The sequence below is a fragment of the Echinococcus granulosus genome (assembly GCF_000524195.1).
Source record: "Echinococcus granulosus chromosome Unknown EG_S00010, whole genome shotgun sequence".
NCBI lineage: Eukaryota > Metazoa > Platyhelminthes > Cestoda > Cyclophyllidea > Taeniidae > Echinococcus > Echinococcus granulosus.
In genome coordinates, this window is record NW_020170390.1 from 1,474,546 (window position 1) to 1,489,064 (window position 14,519).

The 14,519-nt window shown below is 40.9% G+C and overlaps 2 protein-coding genes across 2 annotated transcripts; both read right to left on the reverse strand. All coding sequences in view use genetic code 11, as the record gives it.

Moving 5' to 3' along the window:
• Positions 1 to 641: 641 nt before the first annotated feature.
• EGR_02359 (5'-AMP-activated protein kinase subunit beta-1) lies at positions 642 to 6,163 on the reverse strand (the record flags this gene model as incomplete). The annotated part of the gene is made up of 6 exons (XM_024491608.1): positions 642 to 719; positions 1,532 to 1,630; positions 3,233 to 3,535; positions 5,321 to 5,420; positions 5,722 to 6,002; positions 6,038 to 6,163. 6 exons carry the CDS (start codon positions 6,161 to 6,163, stop codon positions 642 to 644), a joined length of 987 nt encoding a protein of 328 aa, XP_024354114.1.
• Positions 6,164 to 10,340: 4,177 nt separating this feature from the next.
• EGR_02360 (N(G),N(G)-dimethylarginine dimethylaminohydrolase) lies at positions 10,341 to 12,165 on the reverse strand (the record flags this gene model as incomplete). Its single annotated transcript, XM_024491609.1, has 4 exons — positions 10,341 to 10,481; positions 10,981 to 11,109; positions 11,493 to 11,689; positions 11,817 to 12,165. The coding sequence occupies 4 exons, from the start codon at positions 12,163 to 12,165 to the stop codon at positions 10,341 to 10,343; spliced, it is 816 nt and encodes a 271-aa protein (XP_024354115.1).
• Positions 12,166 to 14,519: the final 2,354 nt, after the last annotated feature.

Genomic DNA, 14,519 nt, shown 5'->3' on the forward strand with positions numbered 1-14,519 from the left:
TTGATATATTCAAAGTGACACTTCTTGTCTTTCGATTAAAGGTACTTGAACTACTACTAAATAAAAAGCAGTTGAGCAAGTAGTAAATAAGTACAGTCAGTCTTCTAGACTGACATGAATATGCGCTGCGCCGCGGCCACAGGCCAGCATAAATGTACCGACAAATGCACCTCATATTCTCACCTCATGTTTCAGTCCTCCACATCCCCTTGTTTTGCAAATTACTTTGCGGAAAGAATAACCCATTACCCTCGAAGAAGCAGCAGCAGACCGAAGTGGTAGAAAATGCGATTTAATATGAACAAATCAACCATACAATGCTATTATCGGCAGCAACACTAAAGAGCGAAGACATTGACAGCATGAAGCTAGGAAAGTATAATTCCAGGGAGGGGAATAAAGCGAAAGGCGAGGGTTCATTGCGTATGTACAATGGAAAAGCGCTGTACCTTCAATAGGACAGTTTCATGTGTGATGTGGTGTAATGGGATGTGTATTTGTATAGTGTGTCCGCATTGAGCCAAGCTGAGTACAATGGCGCGGGCAGAAGGGAATCAATTTAACTCCTGCTAATAAGACAGTTCAGTGGGTTTATGTAACTGAAATAAAGGTGTGTTTACCTTGGAACCGCTGCCTCACCTCTATATCGGCTTGTAGAGAACTGTCGAGACAAATTTTTGGCGGTATCTGGATATTGCCGATAAAACGATTACCCCGTCCTAAACAGCATATTAAAAATGGACTGACAGTTGTTTACTAGAAATTCATAGGTTAATGCCCACAGAAAGCCTTGAGAATCAATGAAACATTAAACCAAGCACGACGAAATAAGGATTCGTCCATTTGATTAGTGTAAACCGATTTAAGATTACCAGTACTCTCAAGAATAACATGTACTCCCAAGTGAATGGACTATCCCCATGGAGATGATAAACAGATGCAATGAAATTGTTGATGAAATTCATGTGCTGTTGTGCCTAAAATATTGCCATAATAGATTTTACACACATGAACAACGCACCTGATAAGTACCTTACGCGCAAAGCCTTCATTTGAGGCATACCCCTTTTTGGGTGAAATCTCGTGCAACCAAATAAACAGTTCTTTTTTGGTGTAGCGGGAGTTTGAGGAAGGTAAAGTCATATAAAGTGAAATTCATTTCTAACAGCATTTTACTAAATGAAGTGTGAAAAGCATTGCAATGTAGGCTGGCATACTAATAAATAGCCGATTACTCATTTTGCAAATCGAAACTAGAAAAGAATCCGCCCATTTACTAGAGAATTTTCGTAGGAATTATGATAGTAAAATAACATGCGATTCTTCAACAGATCAGTGTTGGATAATTGCCTGACAGAAAGATAGACACGAACATTGAGTGAAATAAAATTAACCGTTAAGGCAAATCTACTGAATCAACACCTATGAAAGAAACACAACATCCCGTACGCAGCAGCAGAGTGACTGGGCTTGAATACAACAAGGGGATTAGTACATGCATCAGTGGAGATTACAATCCACAGGCACTCACCTTTATGGAAAGAGCATACATGTGGTTAAGCATAACATGATTGGGCTGAGGCAGAAGGTTCGGATCACACTGGGCATTGGTATCCCGGTTCAAAATCACCTACGCAGGGGAAAGAAAAGGGGGGTATAAGAATGCGATAGGCGTGACAATCCACCAGAAGCAGCCGCCTGACATTTCAAAATCAAAGGAAAGTTTCCGCGTATTATATATTTTTCAACAGAGGGATTGGAACAATTCCTTGAAACAACATGAATATTAATAGGAAAATATGTGGCATCACATTAGAGACAAATATTGCATTATTTCAAATAATATAATACAGAGCTAAATTCGGCATTTTATTGAATTACACCACCACACATTGTGGTATAGTGCCAGTAGGACCGCGTAATCCAGTCTTCATTTTGGACTTCCAACCTTGCCGTGGCATTAAAAACTGTTTACAGACACCCGCGTCTTATAAAATCTACAGCGGCAACTCGAGAGCTGTAGCATAGTATGAACCTGGCTTGCATAAAAAAAATAAATCAAACCAATCCACACTATAGCGTGCCTTAGTTTAAGCAGGTGAAGAAAATGTTTTCATTCGCATGCAAATTGGAGGTTTGAAGGTGTGGATAAAAAGAAAGATGCTAAAAGTTTGCTGTTTCTTTGAAGGAAAATACATGAACAAACAGCATCGTGAAAAATTCAAAGTTGCATGTCCTTGGCAATGCACTGTTTTGGATTCACTGTAACACCGAGAATTAACCGTAAAACTGGTGAATAATTACGTGGTTCCGAATTAAACATCACCCACAGTTCGAACCTGCCTTCTGACAATGGTCATCAAACACTGATAACCACTTGCTGATATGCACCCACATGGTTACAGAGACTACCTATTCATGTGTTTTTAACGTCATCTAGAAATAGTACTACATTACTTGCATCTGTTAACAGAAACAGTTCAATCGCATGGAGCAGCTTCTATGGTTGTTGAAAAGCCTCAAAAAAATCTACCATGACGCCTTAAAAGACAGATAATTTGCCATTTCAAAGTTATAAGCTGAGAACAGAATAATTTATTCTGAGGAAGCAGATTCATATTCCATAAACTTATCAGAAGACATTGTTCGCTCTTAATAAGCTCGGTCAAGAATATGCACCTAGCCATTTTATCATCAAACCAAAATAGCACAGCCAAAGTCGAAAAAGCCCCGACCCTTGAATCCTTATCAAATAAACATAAACAGGTTGATCAACGCCCCTCATAACAGCGTAAAATCCGTTGTCAACAGCAGAGGAGCGTGAAATTTAGTCAACACTAAAGAATTTTCACCAAAAACATCAACACCCCAGGATCGAAAGCAAGAGACTTTTGAACATTTCGTAAAACAGATCCATATCCAACATGAACCGCGTATTCTTTAGTCAAAAAATACAGGATTTTATGTCAATTCAACTTAGAGGAATCCTAGTTCTTGGATTTCCATCAGAGACAGAGCCTATAAATACCTAAAAATTAAATGAATCAAATCAAGGATCTCCTAAAGTGGATGACCATTTGCCGTGCAACAAGAGAAAGTGGGATCTTTCAAAAAGACTACAAGGAGTGGGTATCAGTAGTCCATGACAGTCCAATTCGGAGGAATCCTCGAAGCATAAACACTGAAGAATCAACCATACACGGATAAAATAGAAGGAAGGGAAAGATCTGACCTGAAGGAGTTGGGGCGGAAGCAGTGGGGGCTTGGAGGACTTCGCGTCGACGCCAAGAGTTGTAAGCGCGGTAGGTTGAGTATTGGACGAGGCGCCGATGTGGGGCGGGGCGCAAGCCACTCCTGACCCAGGACCTCCCAGGCCCGTAAGGGGATTGGACGGAATCACCTGTCCGTACTCGCCAGGCGGTGAACTACCCGTCGGCACTGCATCCATGTTGGTAAGCGCCTCGATCACATCAAAGTCCGACATATTCACCGTTATGATGTTGTTCTGTACTCCTGTTGGACTTGTTGTTGTTGGCTGAAGGATGGAAAATGGAAGAGTTAGTTAAACTTTGTCTGAGTGTCGTTGACCCATAGCAGCGAGTTCAAAGAGCGTATGGAAAGTACGCTGCCTGATTTCAGAAAAATGGGCGTAGGTGGAACAGGTACCCTTACTGAACAGGGAAATAGATACATAATAATCGTACATCTGCACACAAACCAGTTATTTTCGGAGACCTAATCAACAGAAAACACGATAAAAGGCTCATTTATATCGGCTTAAAAATAAGCAGACACTCAGTTACAAGAAAAGTGGAGGATTGCGGGTAGTTGAGATACCAATTGGAAAGAAAGTGGAACCACACTTCAAAAAAGCAGACGTGAAGCAGGTGCAAAGGCAAATCAGCATTGTTCTACTCAAGTTGCAGAATCTTCTACAATTTTACTGTATGCAACACTACGCGTAGGCCTCGAGATTCAAAGGAATACAAGGAAAAACAGGCAAAGCCGACGAAGGACCAGTGAATTGTAGAGTGGAGTTGAGGCTTCAAGCTCTTCGTTTTTATGATTGATTAATGTATTTGTAATACGATAATGGTTTATCTCTCGGTATTGATGAGGCGCCACTTTTGTACTTTGAATTAGCCCCCTTGTACCTCTCTGGGTGGGCTGGCCTTTCGGGCCATGCCAGTAGCCCAGACACCTTCTCTGCGCTGAATATATATTCTGCCCGAGTATTATGCCTTCTTCCATCTTCAGGGAAGTCTCGGGACGTTACATATTTCCTTCCTGAAAAACGTCACTTTGTATTCAACTCATTCTAAATTTGGTACACCTAACATTGACTTTTGGGAAGAAAACACAGAACCGACATAGATCTTTTTGTATCCGCGCAAGAGGACACAAGAGCATAAAAATAGAAAAACCTAGACTTTTCGTATGCAAAAACAAACCATCGTTGTAAGTTATCTTTAAAGAGGTAAAAAACAAACCTTAGAGAAAGGCGAACACTTCATTAGGCATAACTAAGCGTCAGAAAAACTTCTGTGCTTGAGTAGTTGATAGCTAGCATTGCAAAACAAACACAAGCGGCTATTCGTTTTGTTTACAACCATTGCGATTCACAAGATCTAAGTTCTTAGTTAAGTCAATATAGTGTGGCTTGGGCATTGAAAAAAAAATATGCACAAAAGCACACTTTTATAACCAAAATCCACTCAAAAAGCGAATTGGAGGAAAAGCTAAACTTACCTAACCTTACTCATCAGGCACACAAAGAACACAGCCTTAAACAGTGAAAAGTGAACACTCAAAGAGAAGACGTCGACTAAGTAAAACTCCATACTTCGTGACATTCGCCCAGATTCCGCAATCCATACTGATGACAAGTTTTATAATAAAATGGCGATAATGGACGACTTCTACACCTGAAAAAGTCTACTCCTTAACCATCTGATGCAAAAACACCGAGGACAGAAAATAGATTGTTTAAACCATGAATACAGAGACCACGCGAATCCAATTTAGCCTATGGTGGCCATAAGTTATAAAATAAAAATCCTTGCCGTGCACTGATATGTCCTCTCATGATGGCTACCAATGTTACGAGTCACTAACAAAGCACAAAAAAGTTGCTCTGTTGATGCACAAATCAAACTAAGAGATGCTCTTCAGCACGTGGGTTACATAGCTATCCACACATCAGGGAAATTCGTAGAAAACAGCACAAAAGGCATACTGATGCAGAACCACCACCAAATTCAGCAAATTCAAAAATCGGCCTTGGGAATAAAAATGAGAAAAGGACTTATATGCAATTCACTGCGACCTGATTCTTTCCTAGTTTCCATTGACCATCCACAATGAACTTGTATTGATGCTCTCCCTCAGGAAGATCAATAATTGTGTAGAAGTTCTGTTTGCTGAAGATAAAAGTAGTAATATTAAGCAAAAGGGATGCGAAACCCCAGCTTATTCTAAAAACGTAAACAGAGCCTTTTAAGAACTAATAAGGTTTGGCTACAAGCACATCGAACAATATACAAACCTAAAAGTAGCTGGAACCCTGTCAATGGGTAAACCGCGAGTTACATTAACGCAAAAAAAGGTAGGGAGAATTAGACTACATAAAGGGCTTAATGTGATCGCGTCAAAAAATGCTGCGCATAGCTATAAATGATTGGCCGGAACAAAGCATCTGGAGGTTATGCATTTGTAAACCACCTCTTGACCATCGGAATTTTAGATTTCCAACCGTTGAATGTGCCACTTATGTACACTTCCTTCCCACCACCCTCCCATTTGAAAACGGTAGGAAGTGTAGTATGTGATGGTGTTTCATCAGTTGTGTCTCCCGATGATTCGGGACTCCCAACAACATCCATAAACACACATGGCCGTTCAGGAGCATCTTGAATACGGGAATTGCGGAGTTGATTGGCGATTGCTTCAATCGTGTGACCTTCTGTCAGAATGCTTACAACAGGATCATCGTCGTTGACGGCCTAGTAGAGTGAACTATGGGAATTTGTAGTCATACTTGAGAAGCTTGTAAAATGAACTTCCGTTTTGGAGGATAATACGGATTGCTCATCACACCAACACTTCCTGTGTATTCTTCTTCAATCGAGGAACGTCTTTTCGAAGTACCTGGAGTATTGCCCATTTTAGAGATATTGGAGAGTCAGAGAACTGCCACAACCCAGACTATTCACAGAGCATGTCACCTTTTGGGCTTTTACGACAACCCTAACCAATGAAAAAACAGTATGTATCTTGCGACCCTTACTAGCTAAAATAATTATTATCAAAAATCGCAGCTTTTAAAAAATCATGTCTTAGAATGACTAAATATGTGCCACAAAAATTTTTCTTGCTGGTTTTAACAGCACTTGTGGAAAAAACAAGGAGATGCTGCACAACAAGAGAAGTGTATCGGAATTAAATCCATGCCTAATGAAGTAGTTAGCAGTAATGAGCTCTTTTGTAATTATGTCTGTTGCTGAAATTAACGAGTCCAGGATTAATACAAGATACCATTCCATTATTTGCCTAACGCACACATTCAGCGTTGGTTAGATGAATCACAACAAAGGTTCATTTTGGTAGACCTTCTAAGCGGTAAGCTGCTAGGTTGGAGCAACTATTCATCGAGGAGGCAACCTATGCCTCCAGTGGAGAGAAAAAATCTGATCGTTTGCAAAATCGTGCGTTGCAACCTATATGGTGTTTTCATCCACCTCATCCTCTTAACGCAGAAGTCTGGTTGCGGTGGGAGAAAAATAACGGCGAAAATACTTCAGAAGTACTACGAACTTCCCGGTTTAATTATTTTAGTAATTTTAGTTTGTGCTTTGGAAGTGAGCATTTGTCCACTTTTTCCAGCCTAACACATTGTTCCACTAAAGTTAATTTATCTAGTGGCGGAATAATTTGTCATAATGTATACCAACCCTTCGTAACTTATTATTTTGTCAAGTATTTAACAAAGAGTAATATTAAGAATAAACCACCAAAAGGCAGATTATGGAACTGACGAATTTCTTCAACACTCCCAGCGCAGGTCAAGTACTACATGCATCGCTGGACCTGAGACCTGCGTAACACACCATCGGGAGTATTTGCTGTGGCGTCCCGAGACCTTCCTGAAGACGAAAGAATACACACTGCTCGGGCGGAATATATATATTCGGCATAGAGAAGGTACTTGGACTACTGGCATGGCCCCAAGGCCAGCTCACCCGCTATGACCCCTCGTCGATACAGTGAGATAAACAACCATCGTATCACATCACTTTTTTGGTCAACCTATTTTCATCGTTGTCCTTTAGTGCCATCAAATTTTGTTTTGAAGCATTTTGAGCATACCAGTGTTGTCACGGGTAGTTCTGGGTTATTTTGTTATCCTCAGTGCCGGGGAGAGTTTTCCACCCGAGGCGAGAAAAGGAATTGCCAAAGGTTAAAATTAGTCTCATATTCAAAGATACTGAAAAAGAGACGCCCAACACAGTTTTTAATATATCTTGTGTGACTTCCGGTTTTCTCTTAGCAAAATTACACCACTTCTTAGGCAAGTTTTCATATTTTTCATAAAAAAATTTACTTTGTAGAAATTTAATTTAACGTTTTACTTTATCTATCGACCGACATCCGTACAATATATCGTTTTGCCCCATTCATGTAACTATGCTAGAATTGCTTTCCTTTATGGTGAATATTTTTAGAAATTAACTGGAAACTGAGACACACCCCCTTTCCCCCTTGATGTGGACATTTGAAAATGGATGTTTAATGGATACTGTTACTTTCAATGTTAAATATCTCATCACCCACTTTAGTTTCTACCCATGGATATGTTGGCGAACCTCGCTGGATCGCGCTATTACCGCTGTTGAATTTCTGGAACTACTGTGGCTCTGGCAATATGTTTAGTTCCTATCGTTATGACATTGTGACATTGTCCTCGAAGTGCACAGTAGTGTGGACGAAAGAACCCAATACCTCGGGCAGAATATACATATTTGACATACAGTAGGGCCTGAGGCTACTAGCCTAGCCTGCGGCCAGTCCACTCTGCGAAGGTACAATGGTGGGGAGTTGTCGTCCCCGGCGCTCCTTTCGGTCAAACCCTCGCTTCAGCCACCACAACACTTACAATCAGGACGTGCCAGTCATCGAATCTTCAGGCAACTGAGGAGGTACTTAACCACAACGTCACTGACTGCTTCTAGAGTCTCGTCCTGTATGAACAGTGGATTCGGGGACGGTGGAATGTGCAAGTCATCACGCGTGTCCATCGCTAATCGTAGAAACACTGGCATAAAAGTAGGGTTGTGTAACAAAGGACAGAACTGAGCATAGTTCCATGAGGTAAAGTTTTGCTTTTATTCCTTCTTGCCACGTTGCTCCCACTTCAGAGCTGCCCAGCCATATCTATCTGGGCCTTATGCAGCTAGTAGGGAAGTGGAGGAGGCATTGCGCTTTCATATATTTGATGTCCTTAGGCAAAAACGGTAGGCAACTCCGTAACAAACTATTCCAGCTGGTTCACTGGCGGTGTCGCTTCAGTTGTTAATAGCTATCCTGTAGACCACGGCACTGGGATAGTTGTCGAAGGTAGATGTCAATTTCAGTTCTTCTGTCTGGGGTCATCACCGATTCTCTCATCTGCCCTGCTAAGATTTATCACCCGGCAGTAAAAGTCAGGAGAAATATCCTTTAAGCTAAAATTCACTTTCTTCTGTTACCAATGCAGCGCACCGAGCCTTCCTTGAAGACGAGAGAAGACGTAACACTCAGGTAGAATACACACATTCGGCATGTAGTAAGACCTGGGGCTGCTGGCGTAGCCTGAAGGCCCGCCCACTCGGCTGAAGTAGAATAGCAGAGCACCCGAGTGGGCCTTTGCCAAAACCGAGAGTTTGACAAACAACCAATGCATTACAGTATTGTCGAGATGAATTTTGTTTTAAATAACATTACTTTTCCATACAAGGACGTCTTCTACTAAAATTTATTTGAGCTTTTAGGTTGACAATTTCCCTTCATTTAAACACAGTTGAATTGCTAATTTGCACGATTTCACAATGACTAGAGGCTGGGGTTGCACAGCCTCTGGCTTTGAGTCATCCCGGAGGTACTGCGATGTCAGGCCGTCTTGAGCACTCAACATGGCTGCAAGCACAATTGCAGTGCGAGATGAAACGGCTTCCTCCACCTTGGAACGCACACTTTGACCACACGCAGCCTACCTATCTGGTAAGGAGGTGACACTGGCACTGTAGGAGCACGTTGAAGGCAGGAAACAACGAACACTTTGAGGTTATTATTTGCAGATTAGTTTACGTTACTCATTGGAGCGGCAAATTTCTGGAAAGAGTATTTTATGTTGGGGATTTTCAGAGGTTTTTTTAACCCGATCGACTTACAATCGTTCTGCAAACTGTTTGACAGGTGGTACTATCTCCGTGATTAATTGGCAAGACCGAAAACTACATTGATTTGTGACCTCGGTGTCTGTTAATCTGGAAGGACTCATCCGTAGGTCGAAATACTTCAGGGAATCGGTCGCGGACCGATTCAAGACATTGAACGGCGACCCAGCAAAAGCGTTTTAAAGTGATGTGCATGGAAATCTAAAGGAACCATACTGTATTTTTCAGTATGCAGTCATGCAAAGCGAGTGAATGACAGTACTGAATTATCTCCGGTTATAAAAGAGCATTTTTAAATTGCCGACGTAATCCCAAAGGCTTATTTATATCGCTGATGGACGCTATCAATTTCGGAAAACAGGTGTTCCCCCGGAGTACTGCATTGAAAACCCCTTGACACACCGGCCCCGAGGTGTGTGCACGAACTGTTGGCACAGCAAATTATAGCTTTCGCCCTCAAGATAGCCAAAGCTTCAAATTTTATTACACACCACAAGGAACTTACTCGCACACTATGCACTGCCCCAAAAGCACAAGCCGAGGCGATGGCCAATCGAAAGGTGAACCCTGATATGCTAAAAATTGTGCGACACGTTTCTCGCTTGCTGTGTGCTTGTGCACAGATGGGGTGTGATTCATGTCGTTGAGGCTTTACCACAGATACTCACTGCGACGGAAGGCCCCAACAGAAGTCAAAGTAGACCATGTGGGCAGAGGAATTCGGTCTTGATTTCAAAAAGAAAAAAAAAGCTTGTGCATGTATTTCCGCGATAGAGTTTGGACGATTTACAAACGAAAAGAATGCAAAACATATCCGGAGAAATGTGTGTAGTTGAGAAGGACGTTTAAGCTGGAACGTTATCGGTACCACCGTTCCTGTTTGAGAGGAGAGATAAGGGAAGATAACAACTAAGGCATGGTGGAGGCAATGTGTCGTTGGTTGCGGACTCGACCGGAGAGCAGAGCCAACTTGTGCAGTGAAGCTCCGTGGCTTTGCAGCACCGGCAGATCCAAAGGATAACGCAGATAGTCAATTTTGTTCTCGAAGATCTAGAAATACCAAAATGAGTACGATTTAGTTACAAGGAGCAAATACAGCTGGTTACATTTTAGAAGACGCCAGCTGGTAATGTGAAAATAGCGTAGAGGAAAAGTTCCAACTGTGGTAAAAATCCTAGTCCACCCCATGTGAGAGATGCACCGGCTGTTCCAACTATCTACGGACAAAAAATGCAAACTGGATGGTAACAAACACTAAGGCTATATGAGAGCCACGACATGGTAAATCCGAGTGGCAGGTGAATGTAGGAGACGCACAAATGTACTTATCTTAGTACTAACAGTAAAAGGAGTCGATCAAAAGAAAAAACATCAATGTATATAGGTATTGTGATTCCATTATGTCGCTACCGGATACTAAATATTAGAAACCATCGCCATCACACACATCGACCATCGTTATTCCATGCAATCTCAATTATCAAGGACCTGACTAAGCAAAAAACTTAAAACAGGAATAAAAAAGGTAACAGTAACCAAAACAACTTACTTGGCAGGTCTCTGGAATCATTGTTTGGTCATAATGCATTAAGCATCCGTTGACATAGAGCACACTGGCGGCAATCGGCTCTGCCAGATGAAGAACTTTGTAGTTGCTTGAGGCGACTTCACCGATAGACTAAAGAAACAAAGCATTGCTAATTACAGGGAGACTTGGAAAGTGAAGCCTAACTGGGTTGAGGCCGTCTCATAGAAGATGAAGCAAATAATGTTCAAACCTTCGAGTGATTTAAATACAAGCCTAATTTCAAATCTCTAAACAATGTATAGGAAATTTAAGAGCAAGAGCAACTAGCAAACAATAAAAAAAGTGCTACAATGACACTATAACCAACTAAGGAAAGTAAATTATGAAATTTGTAGAGGAACGTAATACTGAAAAACAAATTGAATTCTGAGATAGAAGTCAAAAAAGGCCAAGAACACCACTTCGTAAACAGCTAAATGTGATTATGTGGCTGTTAGATATGCTGAATATAAATTCCAGACACTTTGCCTTACTTTAAACACCTTGCGAGCAGCCTCGGAATTCCCAATGGCCATCACATTGATGCCAGCCATACAGACAGCATCCTTTAAACAACTGAGAGGAGATGGCACCGCTACAATCGTCGTGGGATACTCCGGAAAAGCCCGAGCGACGGACTGTGCTCCTGCCTCATTAGTATGGGTGGAGATTCCGACGATTATCTCCTGACCTAGATGGGGGAAGGGGTAAGCAAATATGCACGTCAGAATCCCCTAAAGACTAGACTACACTTCGAGAAGTAATGAACTTCATTTAGTTGTTCAAAAAATTGCATTAAGAACAGAAGATTAAGTTACCTGTGAAAAGTACATCACTACCTTCCAGTTGCGCTTGGTCATTGTTTAACTCAGCAATAGTAAGCCCAATCTCCTTCTTTAATGTCTGACGGACAACACTCACTTCGCCTTGTCGGTCCGAACCGAAGGGTCGACACATCAGAGCCGTTCCATTTATTATAATAGCAATATCCCCAACTTTGTGAGCATTAGGGCGACGTTCTTCGGGTCCATATTCTAGAATATTGACCTCCAACTGACGCAGTGCATCAACGAATCTGTCATGCTCAGCTTTCGCCTTTTCATAATCATTGCCAAATGCCTCGCGCGATGGTTGAATGACCAAAGCAGTGGTGTATTTTAAAGCCATAGGACGATTGAACTACGCAGGCAACTTGTTTCAATGACGTTAAGGTCAGCAAGATATGCTATGCAAGTGAATTCATCAAAAAGTGCTTTTTTTCTCCAAAAATTGGTATAAAACTAGCTTAGAGTATTGAAAAGCTTTACTGAAGCTAAATTATGGCTAACTTGCTGCAATAATAAGGAAAGGGTAATTTGAGGATGGGAGGTTGATTGAACTAAGTTAATATACATGCGTCAACTTTACATTAAAAATTTTCACAAAAAAGATAAAAATCACCCTTGACAAAGTTTTGGCAATCAGTGGATGTAATAACTATAATGGCAAAGGTACCTGAAAGGCACATAAGATGGAAGTCTATTCCAAGAAAATTACTGGACTCTAGAATGCAAAAATAAAAAAATCAGGATTCTAATTTGACAGCAGCTTTTTTATACCTATAGCTTTTGTAAAACGCTCCTTCAATTCGACTGACTTGTTCTTCATGGCTACAGTAAACGGCTAGTGGTATTGATGCAATACTTGGATTGCCTTTAGCTTCCCCTCTGTACTTCTTTTGAGCTGCTCCACCCTCTGGCCATTTTATTGGCCCTCTAGCCTTTTTACACTTCAAAAAGATTTATTCTGTTCACGCATTAGGACATCTTTCGACTTGAGGAAGGACTTGATGGGGCAGTAGAAAGCAAATCCATTTCCATAGAACAACTCCTTTAGAGTATGTTTTCAACGACTAAAATTTAATGTGAAGGAAAAGTGTCCATGCCACAGAGGTGTTGAAAATGATACCAGCCCTTGACATCTATCTCCTTGGTAGGCCGTCTACGGTATTTGCAACTTTAAAATCAAAATACCCACAGTATCTCATCTAACTGTTCACTAGCTAAGTAAGAGTGCGAGTGATATGGCTGAGCAAGTAGGAAGTGGCAATAACTTTTGCTCCCATAAAAACCATTTTTTGGACCAGCACTTGGTAAATGGCTCTATCTTTAGGCGGTAGACACTAATAGGGGCCTGCACATTGCTTTTTCTCCTAACACAACTCCTAAATATGACAAACTTCAGATCCAGGAAAGTTGTCTAGATAGATTAGTAACGTTGCCACCAAGTGTCATCTCAGTTGCACTTGAATTTAATGTCTAGCTCTGGCGATTTTGTGAACAATTGCCAACGCAAGTGGCTGATCATCGGCAGCGCCAGAGAAGATGGCCAAAAATGAATGTGGAATATGCAAGGCTCTGGGTAATTTTTACAACTTTCTTTATATTTCTTAGGTAGAGTTAGGACTCTGAAGGGGGCAACATGGCCATAAACCATGTTTTTTCTATTCTTTTAGCGCCTTTGTGTTCCAAAACCACCCATTCTGATCTAAGATTATGACCTCCTCTGTCGTCATGTAATAATCGAGAGGCTGTTTTGGGTGCTAATCCTCTTATTCTAGTAGATTTATAATCTTGAAAGTAAAAATATTTTTGTGCTTTCAGCGTGTTTTAACCTAGTAATGATTGTCTATGAATTTTTTGACTTTAGGTAAGCAGCTGTTAAATTACACTGCATCGATGTCATTGGATCGCTAAACACTTTTCACCTATTAACTAATGTAGTGAAAGAGGTTAACTTTCGGGAATATATAAATTTGTGACTATATCTTTCCATCGAGTACAAACCTATTGAGTTTAACCCTGCTACCAGCTAACTTTTTTCAGCCTTGAGTGAAGCGAAACACATTAAAACAAGCAAAAATTTTTTTATGAAGTCATAATTTTTTTGGCTGAGGTATAAGGCGTAAGCTTAATGGTCCTCGAGCCAAACTGCGTGTTGTATGCGTTGCACTTTATAAATGTGATTTATTCGGCTCACAGTATAAATTTCCTTTGTAGCCAATAGGGAATTGATAGGTGGTGGTGGATTTCCTTTCATTTGTGGAGGAGATGCTTTCAGCTAACCCCGTTAGTTCGTTTTATTTTTCATTTATTATGCTTCACTGCAATGTTATTTTTTATCCCTTTCCAATTTTAAAGGGAATCTGTTCTCCACGACTTAACTCATGGAGACCATCCGTCCCGTTTTGTGCTCTTAATATAGTCGATAAAATTGTATTTGCCATTGAAATAGGAGGCATTGTATATCTCTTCACAATCGCTTGACCTTTTCCATGACTTGGTACGTATTCGTCACCCGAACTTCATTATTTGATAAAACTGCTCGGGTTCAAACGCACCTATTCTGCTTTAACTCACAGAATTCCTAGTCCGTTTCCTGAAATCATTTTCTTTTACTATTTAATGTGATTACAAGAGCCATTATTGGTGATATTTTTGGTTGATTTCCTGCAGTTTGAACTTATCAAGGCGTCCATCTCA